This window comes from Lolium rigidum, chromosome 1, assembly GCF_022539505.1.
Source record: "Lolium rigidum isolate FL_2022 chromosome 1, APGP_CSIRO_Lrig_0.1, whole genome shotgun sequence".
NCBI lineage: Eukaryota > Viridiplantae > Streptophyta > Magnoliopsida > Poales > Poaceae > Lolium > Lolium rigidum.
Window position 1 is genome coordinate 186,743,869 of NC_061508.1, and position 12,158 is coordinate 186,756,026.

A 12,158-nucleotide genomic window follows, 5' to 3' on the forward strand; every position below is an offset into this window, starting at 1 on the left:
GTTTTTTCTGTAATGTTGGCTCTGGAATATGGATGATGTTTTGGGTTTAAGTATGATAAGTATTCTCATATTTTATGGTCGTTCCAGTATCATTTTATGTTTACTTGCTACATAAGTTGATTTTGTTTGATGTAAATACATAACCCACTTTTGCTACCATGCTCATATATTTTTGCTGTCAATATACCTGTGGTACATGCACTTCCGACATTTTAAGTGTTGCTTCACACAACAATATGTTGCAAGTTTTGCTCTAAAAACAAGTTTATCTCCCTGACAATGTCATAAACAAGTCTTGGTTCAAACCAAATGTTACCTCTCCTTTATTTTTCCACATGCATGCTGCAAGAAATTAGGTTGAGCTTTTCCATTTTTTACTATGATGCAAACACGATGATACAATAAAATGCTTCAATACTTGAACCATCAAGAAGTTTTCATTAACCTGTCAATTCAAATGCTCCCTTTTCTGTCCCCAGTATGACAAATAGAGTATGTTCCTGACTGGGATTAATTTGTTGCTGCAAACTCATATTTATTATGTTGTTTTCACAAGCTATAAGTGCTGCATCTGCATCTGTTTGTTGCTGCAATTTTTGTTCAGTATCATGTTACACTTTCCATACTTTCCAGGTTACAAAATAAATATAAGACAATCAGGGGTACAAAATCAATGATGTAGCATCTGTAACATTTTTCAACATTTGTTCTTTTGTATACTATAATTGTAAGCATCTGCAACATATTCTCGTATAACTAATTTTCAAAATGAAACGTATAATTCCTTGCTGAAGCAATCTATAACGTCAAATCTGCTCCCGCTTCCATCACAGCTTCTCTAGCCAAAGCAATTTTCATGTACTTGCATTCCTTTACAGATATATGATCTTCATCACCACAGAATGGGCACTTTTTCTTCCTGTACTGCCTTTTTGGTTTTGGATCTTTGGGTGTTTTAGGTTCACTTTGCTTCTTTCTTCTCTTCTCATTGGCCTCATCCTGCAGCTCGATCAATGTCTTCCTTCGCTTTTCCGTTATCTTTGGGCGACCTTTTGGCTTCGTACGTGGAGGATTCTTCACCTGTTGACTTGCAGTACCATCTACTACCGCCGTTTGTTGATGTTGCTGTGGAGCTTCAGGTTTTGTTGTCTCTGGTTCTCACCCTGTCTATGTTGATATCCTTCCCCTTCTTGCTGCACTTGACCTTTTGCTTTAAGCATTGTAGCAACAAGTTTGTTTGCTTCGTCAACAATGCGGGAGACAGCAACATAGGTCTCATCATCGAAGCATGCGTCAGATGCCAACTGGTTCATCTTTCTGCACAATGAGTTGTACTTCAGTGTGTTAGTTGTTGGGACACCAAATCTGATTGTATTTGTCCCAGGTTCCGGGGCATGTGTTGTTGCTGCAGCAGACCACCTTTCAAGCATGTATCTTTCTGGTATTTGCTGCACATTGAGATGCACCATCACCCTAATGATATGTGGGCATATTAAACCACACATCTCAAACATGTTGCAGCCACATGTGTAACATCCTTGTTCATGGTCAACTGCAACCCGATAAGTCTTCACATCAAGGTCTTGATTTGGAACAAGATCGAAACATAAGCCTTCTGCCTCTACATGGATAGGCTAAAATCTTGTTGAGCTTTGCACCATTTTTTGGAACCTGTCGAAGACTTCCCTTGTGTAAAATTTAAGGGCTTGTTCTTCAATGCTGTAACTGCATTATTTGTTTATGACAAATGTAATTAGTAAATGCTCCAGTAGTAATAAAACATTACTACAAATTCATCAGGGACAATGTACAAATGTTGTGTAGCATGGAAGAGTCTCACCTGCCCCAAAATTTTGTTGGCGTCGTCTCCATTGTGAAGCCCGCATTGTCTTCACGATCCAACATCAAATTCTGGCACAACTCATACTGCTGCACAAAATTCCACATGGAGTCACTGAGGCGAACCAATGTCTTGAAGTATGAGTTAAGGCCTTCCGATCTTCCGGTTGTGCTTGTGAAAGGGAAAAACTTTTCCTGAAGTAAACTGGTGCCCATGTCTTTCTGCTCTTCCACATATTATTGAGGTGATTGTTCTCTGTCATGTCAAAGCTTCGTAGCATATGCTGCCAGCAAAATTCAAATTCCTCAATAGTATCAGTTCCATAGATGCATGAGTAAAATGCATCTGCAAATGTATGGCCTTCTCCCAAATTTGGACCAAGTTTTTTCCTTGCTAGGTGCAGTACATGGTAGAAGCAGCATCTGTGTATTGAATTTGGAAACACCTTGTCAATTGCAGTAGCCATAGCCTGGTCTTGGTCTGTTATTATATGATCTGGGTGCATCTGATTCATTGCGAGCATCCACCTCTCGAATACCCACTTAAATGTTTCCGTTGTTTCATCCGGTAGCAAAGCACAACCTAGAACAATTGTGTGTGCGTGGTTATTTATTCTCACAATTGGAGCAAAAGGAAGATTATACTGGTTGGTGCAAAAGGTTGTGTCGAAGAAAACACAATCCTTGTATTTGGGGTATAGTGCTCTGGTCCTCCCATCCACCCAGAATAGTCCTCTGATAGCATTGTTTGAATCAACTAGTGTGTCATAAAAGAAATTAGGACTTTTTGCTTTCCTGCGTTCAAAGTACTCAATCACCATGCTCATATCACGATGTGATACTTCCTCTCGCAGCATTGTCCTTATGTTAGACACATCTCTCTTCACGTAGCCTAGCGTTCTTGGGTCGCCACCATGCACGATTCCTAGACAACCCATTATCTGAGTGGTTGTAATGTTTTGATTATGTAGTGTCTGTAGGAATTTAAAATCCTCTTCTGGGACTTTCCAATGCGATCTGTAGTAGCGTCGCCTCCCTGCTAGCAGTGACAGACCAAAGGCCATTCCGCTTCCCAAGAACCATATGGGCTTTACAGTCACATCGAAGCAAAATATTATGCTGCTTCGATTCATTCACATCCATCTCAGATCCAGCTTGTTTGCTTCTTGATTTTTGCTCACCAATGTTGGTCATATCGACAACAGCTTATTTTACTTCTGCAGCAGCTTCTTTGCTTCTCGCAGTAGCATTCTTACATTCAGCTGCTGGTTTACCAGTATGTACACACTCAAACACTCTGCTCAGAATCGTGTCCTTTGGCACTCCACGTGTTGTGATGTACTTGGTGTTTCCAATGCGTGTGCCAAAACCAAGCTTCCATGCATAGTCATTGTATACTTGTTTTGCTACTTCAAGGTCATCGAATATCATCCCAACAAATGGAACCACGGGCTGTGAACAAATTTCTTCACCATCTTCTTCAGCAAGGTTGGAAGCACCTGCAGTTGCTGTACTACGTGGTCCGGGAACAAAATTTGCTGCATCATTCCCATCTTGATCAGCACCATCATAACCTTCCGTTTGTGCTGGTTTGTTGAGGTCAAAACCTTTTAGGATGTTGTCGGCAACAAACCCCTGTCAACATAACATGAATTGATGTTATAGTCTTCTATCTAGCAGAAACTTTTTTTTGCAAACATTCTGTTAATATGACTCACAATTTTTTGCAGCATACATGATCAACTATATATGATGAAGAATATGCTCAACACTATTTTTTGTAGCAACAATTTTATATGCAGCATCATTGTTGCATGAGCACAAATTTTCTTAATACAAGACAAATTTTCATCACTTGTAGCAATTTTCATCACCTGACTACCGAGTAACTAAGTATTCCAATTTTTTGCAGCATAGAAGCAAACTGCAGCAGCAAAACTCATAGAGATTTGGAGGGAAGAACTCACCGATGCAGCTGGTTGGTCATCTTCAGGGTTGTGGTCGAAAAACACTGGAGGGTTGTTAAATCTTCCATGGATGGGTTGCTGCAACGGCTCGCCAGCACTGACGTTCGCTGTATGTGCCGCAGCTCGCCGGCGAGGACCCTGATTAGATCTAGAGCTTGAAGCAACAATTGGTGGTGGGACTAGGTGGTTCTTATGGCCTGGAGGGGGGTACGGCACGGATCGGAGCAGATGCGCCATGGATTACGCGGCGGAGGTTGCTACAGGGCTTGTCGCCGGCGGTTGCCGCGCGGCCGTCGTCAGAGGCGGAGTTGCGGACGAGAGCTGGCGGACGCGAGGTGGAAGACACATGTTATTTGCTGCAGTCGGACAGTTTTTTCTACCCGGTAGCAAAAGCGGGACCGTGTCTCCCTTCCGACCATATCCTACGGCCCAGAACGTTTGATCCGACGGCTACGGACCCGGGGGCTGGGAAATCAGATCCCCGGGGACGCCCAGCAGTTTCCTTTTTGAAACTTGAACTTTAAACTGAAAACAACATTGTTTGCCAGGTTTTAACAACTACCTTCAGTTCTTTGGCATACTTGCTAAAGATCAAACAAAAGGGTCAATATTAGAACAAACTGGCCCCCGTTCGCTTAATGCAGCATGCACCTTTCTGTTTCACAGGAAAACCAAAAATTTAGGGGAAAATGGCATGTAGGAGAGCAAGGCAAAGACAAATAAAAGTCATTTGTAACACCGGCGACAATCAATATCATGACACTGGCATATGCTTATTGCCAAAAAATGTCCTCATCTTATACATAGAAAGAGCTCAAAAGAAAAGAATATATAATACACAGGTGCAAAAACCTCTCTAATCTTACAAAGAACGGAAAGAAGAAAAATGAAAGCATGAAGCTTCTAAAGCATTTGATCTTAGTCCCATGTCAGTAATCTCCTAATGATACATTTCTCTTGAATCTTCTGTACTTTGATGAATGAATATTGTGGCCCATGTATATCGGGCATATTTCGTGTCCTCGAGATCGCCTCTTACCACACATCCCTCAGATATCTACCTTCTGTCTGGAGGTTCTTGACAAAGCCCTCAGCCTTTGAACTGTCAAGTGATCCCTGCAATGCAAAAATGGTTTAGATTTGTTTGAGAGTTATCAGATGCACTCTGAATGAGGCATTTATACTGGTAAGGAAGTAATTTAACCACAACCACCAAGCATGTGAGAAATACCTGCTCCTGGACAATGGTGTGGAGAACTCTATGCACATCTTTGGCCATGCCTTTGGCATCACCGCAAACGTAAATGTAACCACCCTGGGAGATGACGTCCCAGATCTCAGATGCCTGTATATGGATAAAGATAAGAGATATAAGAATCGCCGAACAAACAATAAGATTTAGTAATTAGACTGAGCTGTACGAAAGTGGCTACTAGCTCAATTACTTTCTGCGCCATTTTGTGCTGCACATATTCCTTAGCGGGACCCTCACGAGATAAAGCTAGAACCAACTCAGACAACGCTCCTTGATCAAGGAAGTTGTTCAGCTCATCCTCATAGATGAAGTCCTACAAGGTCAAAATTGTGTCAGCTAAAATAAGGAAACATCCGGAGATACAAAATTCTGCAAGATGTTTGATGTCATGCAGACTGTGTATTGGTGTATAGTACGTACCATTTTGCTGTTTCTGCATCCAAAGAAGAATATTGATCGACCCAGCTCGGCTCCAGATTCTTTTTGTACCAACCTCTCCTGATATCATGAATGTAATTTATACGTTAGTAATGTGACCTAACCAACAGTAGAGTTACAAAATTATCATCGAACAACAACAAACCTGCAAGAAGCCACGGAAAGGTGCAAGACCTGTTCCTGGGCCAATCATGATAATCGGCACTGAAGGATCAACGGGAAGTTTGAAGTTTGATTGCCTCACAAAAATTGGAGCCCAGCTATCATCCGATGGATTAGCATTCTGAAAATTGGATTCAATGGTAGAGCAGTCTCAGATAAATGTGCTTATGGTTTAAGGGACTACTTTCGACTTAGCTGTTTCAGTTTTACTTTACTTTGACATCATCTCCACTAAACTCAAGACTAAGCAAGCAAGTTTTAAGTCACAGATAAGCAATGATGAAATTATATATCAAAAACGTGAATTACTATTTGGTGTATAACTATATATCCTTTTTTTTAGATCTATAACTGTATATCCTAAAGCAATCATTTGATTGTAGGTGTTGTCCACACAGGTGTGGCATATTCTCATTGGAAATAAGTCGTAAGCAATAACCAATTAGCCTCAAGTCACTCAAGTCCTTGTCACTAGTTTAGTTTCTCTGCACCCCAGCAAGCACCCACCCCTAAGTGCCATCTATCACCGGTGCCTTTCTATGGTGTTTATGCTCTAATATACATCATACATGTAACATCAATGTGCAATAGTACAAAGGTTTACTGTTCTTGAAGTTACCTTGATCCAAGTTGAGCAGACTCCCTTGTGTACCCTTCCAGCAGGAGTAGTTTCACGCACAAGCGCGGATGTGACATGGATCCTGGTCGGTGCCATGCTGGTGGACAAAAGAAGAAACTATAAACCAAGAAAGGAAAAAACTATTACGCAAGAGTGATAAAATGGCATGAACAGGATCATTACCTAGGTGAAGACGAAATTGAGTAGTATCTTGGTTGAAGACGAGGAGCAACTGCTGCAAAGAAGACTCCTAGTGGAGGCTTTGCAGAAGGGAACTCTGCCATGACCTCCAGTAGGCTCCTCTGACTCACAACAATCCATTGAGCATACTCATCCTGCATCGTGAACATAAACATGTTACATATCAGAATCTTGGGATTTGATAAAATGAGAAAGCTTGAGAGAGAAACCGACCTTCCCAGCAGGAGATGCCAAGAACTTTAAACGGTCAGCATCAGCAGGATCCGAAGCATAAGTGGCTAACGCAACCAAAGCACTCTGGAAATCATACACAACACTTTGGTCAGTGACACTCGATTAACTTTTCAGAAACTCTAGAGATACTGTGAATTGCTAAATGACTCACCTTCTTTGGTGAATTTAAAAGATCAGCATATCGAGCCAGTGCATTCCTCACAGTGATTGGGGAGGGGAAAGGAGGAGCAAGAGAACCACCGTCTAGTGGTTTACCATCCTCTTTGTCTGCATGGATGGTGAAATAAGTCTCTGACGAGTAGCCTAACAACTTCTCTGCCTCATCTACAACCTCTGGGCAGTTTTCGGTGTATACACCAACATGGTCACCAGTTTCATACCTGATAAGAAGCAAGGTAGAATATGTTAAGAACAGTGAAGGAAATTTTATAGTACACAAACTAATGACAACTTTGATTGGCTTTTCACCAAGAAAGCGGGGTGTTTGAATGGAGCAGTCACCGATGTATTCACAAATTATAGTTTCAATAACTACCATGTTTGCAACTTTGAGTATTCCGTATGATCTCCACCCTCAAATTCTCGTGAAAAATATACAATAGAATAGCATAAACAATATTTAGACTCACAGCAAAGAAAGATAATAATCATCGGATGACTTACGTAAGACCGGTGCCAGCAATGTCAAACTCCAAGTGAGTGCATGAACGATCAGAAGCAGGAGAGTGGAGTTCCCGCTGCACCGCCACATTAGCCCTAAATATGCATGGTAGTTTGCAACTTATTAATTCATCTTAACATTACATATACGCTTGGGGCCACATAGTGCAAAAGTGAGAATTTCGCAGTGGCATTCTTAATTACCGGCAAGGATGCTGAGCATCATGCACTGCATGACCATTTGTAAGACTGAAGTTTCTGTCCAAGAGGGACGCCTCCTCGGGCTTAACGAATTCAATCCGGTATTCAGGAATGGCAGCTGTATATGTAGTGCCTGTGGACACATCATTTTCATCCCGGAGCAACCGATCCAACTCTGGCCAGAGAGATTCTTTCCTGAGGGCACAAGAGTTCATGAAGCAATGTAATGACAATGAAGAAGAAAAAATACATAAGAAAAAACATCTTGAAAATAAATAGAGAATGTATACCATGCATTGAAATCATCCTCAATGCATTGATCATCATCTCCAAGGCCGACCGGAACAAGGCGGTTTCCACCTAAACAGACAGAAAACATTTAGATGAACTGAACATATTGGATAAGGAATTAAGCGAGGTAAGAGAGCCATAAGACCTACCTTGCTCAGTTAGGAGCTCATCAACCACATTGGCAATCTATAAATATGAAGCAAAAGAATAAGATGTTAGTGAATAACAGGATTTCACAAGCTGGGAGCCGAACACTAAGTTCTGACAAGTGAAATGTATGACAGTGTGACTCTATGAGTACCTTGTTGAAATGCTCATACTGACGATTGCCAAGACCAAACACAGCATACTGGAGGTCATTTAACCACACACCCCTCTCATTTCCCTCTGTGAACCATTTGTAGAACCTAGCAGCGTTGTCGGTGGGCTCACCATCTCCGTAGCTGAAATATTAACCAAAATAATATTACTAAGCTTCCATCGATGTAATATGAAACAGAGCAGTCAAAGAGTTAATATTTTCCATCGATGTTTTTATATTTAAGCCATTTGTTTGAAAATATGAGGCATTTCATTTCAGTTGATGCCATCACCATGTTCTTTGATTTTAAGTTTTAACAGAAGAATGATGCTTGTTCTACAGAAACACAAAGCAAGTATTTCGACGCCATTCTCTGAGCTGGAGCATAATACTCTTCAAAACAATAAAATGCAAAGGGCGTAGTCAAAAGGGATGATCATCTTACGTGGCAACAAAGAACAACGCTAGCTTCTCCTTCTTTAGCTTGTCGTAATCCTCATCCTCCACTGCATAATCGTCCTACATATACAGAGCCATCGTTGTGCATAAGAACATCTGAGATGATGCTTCTGTTTTGATCGTTAGATGTCTGTGCTTACCAAGTCGATAACTTTAAAAGTGGCTTTGTCGTATCTTGCTTTTGCCTCCTCAGCGAGTGCCTGCAAAGTAGGGAGAATAGTAATAATGATTAGAAGATGATAACACACTCATGAGATTGCATACACCTAACATTACAACAGAGGTCGAAAAGTAGAAAAGACTGTTGCTTCTTGCATGTTCCCTCCCATCTACGGATCTACCACACAACTCCCACTTTTTTGTCCCTCGATCCTCATTCACATGGCATGAGCCACCAGTTGGTTAAGCCAAATCAAAGAAAACTCTAGTAGTAGTATCTAACAAGCTGGACCAGGAAAGCAGGTGAGAGGTTGTTTAGCCAACCAGCTCCTTGACAGTTGACACCCTAGAGAGTACTAGTATCAACCGGGATGGCTTGTGGTACTTTAATATTTTGGTCAAGATCTCACTGTCGCACATGTTGTGTGGCTGCTACGACCTTGAAACGAGGTTGCAGCACTCTGTTATTATTATTCTCAGGCCAGTAGAGTGGCAGCTGGACTAAACAAGGCCAGAATAATCAAACTAATTGTTGTTGTTTTTGTGGTGTTGAATTCGTCAAATTTCGCGGTAACTGGGTTCCCACGAAGCTGGATCCCAAGGCCGGCAGGAAAACGATGCGCGGAAAGATTCAGAGGCCCGCTCGGCCGTCTCCATCATCGCCCATCGGTGATGTCATCCAGTTACTTGTGACCAAGAACGAGGGAGGGATCCAGCTACCTACCACCATCACGTACGGTGCGGTGTCCACACAAGCAAATTCGGTACTACAGTAGTAAGAGTTACTACGGAGAAGAAGGTTGGACAGCAGAGGATTGTGGTTGAGAGAGCGGGCAGGCGGGCGGCATTAACCAACCTTGGCGAACCCCTCGGCGGTGCCTGTCTGCGTGCCGAAGAAGACGGCGACCCGCTTCCTGCCGTCGTCGGCGGGCTGGTCGTCCGTTCCCTGCCTGGCCTTCTTGCCGTGCGTGGCGAGCGCGGCGGAGGCCTTGTCGGCGTCCTTGCGCTTCTTGCCCGCCGCCGTCCTGCGCCAGAGCACGAGCAGCGCGCAGCCGAGCACGGCGGCCGCGAGCGTGGCCAGCAGCGCCCTGACCTCCGCCCTCTCCCCCGCGGGCACGCCGCCGGCCAGCTCCGCGGGCGTTATGCCCCGCAGCAGCGCCGCCACCAGCTCCATCGGCCCCGCCGCCGAGTCCATCGGTCAGAAGATGCAGCTGTGCGCGCGCGCGTGGTTGGCGTGGCGGAGTCGGAAAGATTGTGGTGCTCCGGTCACGTTGGCGTGGGTAGGTGGGTGGGAGAGCGTTGGGAAGAAGGAGGTGGTGGCAGTAGTAAACGCGCGAGCGACGGCAGGCAGCTACTTCCAACCTGAGGCGGGTGGGCGGGGAAGGCGGGGGCTCTATATACTACTCCCGGCGCGCTTTACTCGTGGTCGTGGAGTTGGCGCAACCAAACGCCATGGCCATGGTCAACACACCTACCACCGGCACCGCGCGAAGGAACGGGCTCGCGGGGGATGCGTGGACCTGGTGTACTGGTGGTAGGTTTGGTTTGGGTGGCGGTCGTACTGACGTGCCTGCTTTTCTCGCGCCAAGTTCTCTACTTCTCTGTCCGCGGCGGCCGTGCTCGTGTTTTCCTTTTCTTTTCCCGTGGGCGATGACGTCGACGAACCAAAACCAACCCGGGGAAATTAATACAGTACATAGCATGCTGCAAATCTCTCCGTTGCGCTGTGTACCACATGCTTGGAACGAGCGAGGACTATCCGAGCACGTGTGTTGTGTGCGAGCCGTACATGGTCTACTAGATGCCCCACCAAATATATACTCCTTCTCATTTTTGGATATATATCTCAAATTGTACACAGTTCCCTCTCTTGTCTCCCGTCGCGACGCCTTGTTGCCCCAATTCACACATGCAAGTACATTTCAAATAGAATGACTCAATTCACGCATGTCATCTCCAGTGGGCCGACCTATTTATCACGTGTCTGTTTTGGTTCTTTTGGATCGGATAGTGGATAGATAAGGATATGTCCTACATTTGATACGTTCGGCTCGAGGATAAATCGAGAGGCCAGACCCATTTTTTATATTTATAAAAACTTAATTTATAGGGAAAACCATTAAAGGGACATTAATACTTTTTTTCCATAAAACCATCGTCGGAGGCAAGGTCAATGAACGCAGGAGGATTCCACGGAAATGGCCAGGGCACCGGCGACGCCGAAGCCGTAACTGGGTTCTACTGTGAAGTATTTTGAATCCACCGGAAGGGATTTGAATGTCAAGTATTTTGTCATCTATGCTACACGAATATAGCGCCCCTATTCACCTTAGATCCACCGGAGCTCTTTCGGTGCAGCGATATCAAAGGTGTTGGTAGGAGATCATGATGTTCTTCTTTTCAAGATTCCGGGCCGGGTTTCTCGCAGCGGACCAACAGAAGCACCCGTGTGCACTGGATGCATCGTTTTGGAGAATCTTTTCGGAATTTAGCAGAATCTTTTCGGAATTTAGCTGGTGTCACCACTGCTCTTGCTGTCTGAGTCTATTTGCTTCAGTGGGGACTTCTTTTTTCTTTTTTCTTTTGTTCTTTAGATTGTGTGCATCACTTGTGTCTCTTTAGACATTTTGTTGTTACAGAGACCGGGTTTAATTGGTATCATCTTGGTATTAATATTCTCTTTATCCGGGAAAAAATATGTAGGTCCAAAAAAGGTGGAGAGTATTTCTTTTTGGGGCGTAAATTATCAAGATTTGGCATTTATGTTTAGTCTAGAGTACTACTATAATGTATTTCACATTAATAAAAATTACACACTTATAGCAGACATTACTATGTACATCTGGATTTGTTTTCATTTTTCTAAAGTCTTAAAAAACTATTTTTGAATTTTGAAAATAACGGGTTTCCCAGAGCCTCCGAGTCCGAGCTCACGTTTGCATTGTTTTTAGCGAGTACGTTAGTTTTAGGTTGTAGTGACTACATCTATCCCACAATGCACAATGCATTGTTTCGGTATCTCCTAAGTGTACGTGCTAATAAAAATGAAGTGCAGTTAGCCCTTTTTCTCTGCTGCAGACCGGGTTGCAAAGGACAAGGATTGACTATCTTGTAATCGGGAATTCAACGAATTGACTTAACTTGTGAGACAAGAAAAGATGGCATGCGGCTAGGAATTAAATTCAGATCAGCGAATCGGAAGGTAAGGCATTGCAAATCTGAATGGCAACATGCTGACCTGGTCTGTGTCAGAACTGAGCACACGCTTATGGATCAAATTAATGTGTAGGGTATGTACGTCCACGGTCCACCAGCCATCACCTAGGCTAGAATCCCATCGTTGTGCTCGTCCGGTGCGAGCGGCTCCAGCGG

At 43.6% G+C, this 12,158-nt stretch overlaps 1 protein-coding gene across 1 annotated transcript; it reads right to left on the bottom strand.

Moving 5' to 3' along the window:
* Positions 1-4,532: 4,532 nt before the first annotated feature.
* Positions 4,533-9,981, bottom strand: LOC124686184 (NADPH--cytochrome P450 reductase). The gene is made up of 17 exons (XM_047220177.1): positions 9,643-9,981; positions 8,768-8,827; positions 8,614-8,687; positions 8,169-8,310; positions 8,017-8,053; positions 7,867-7,936; positions 7,580-7,771; positions 7,379-7,471; positions 6,867-7,095; positions 6,695-6,778; positions 6,464-6,615; positions 6,281-6,377; positions 5,645-5,782; positions 5,482-5,559; positions 5,252-5,374; positions 5,038-5,151; positions 4,533-4,922 (listed from the first exon to the last, which is right to left on the bottom strand). The coding sequence occupies exons 1-17, from the start codon at positions 9,979-9,981 to the stop codon at positions 4,842-4,844; spliced, it is 2,103 nt and encodes a 700-aa protein (XP_047076133.1). The 3' UTR covers positions 4,533-4,841.
* Positions 9,982-12,158: the final 2,177 nt, after the last annotated feature.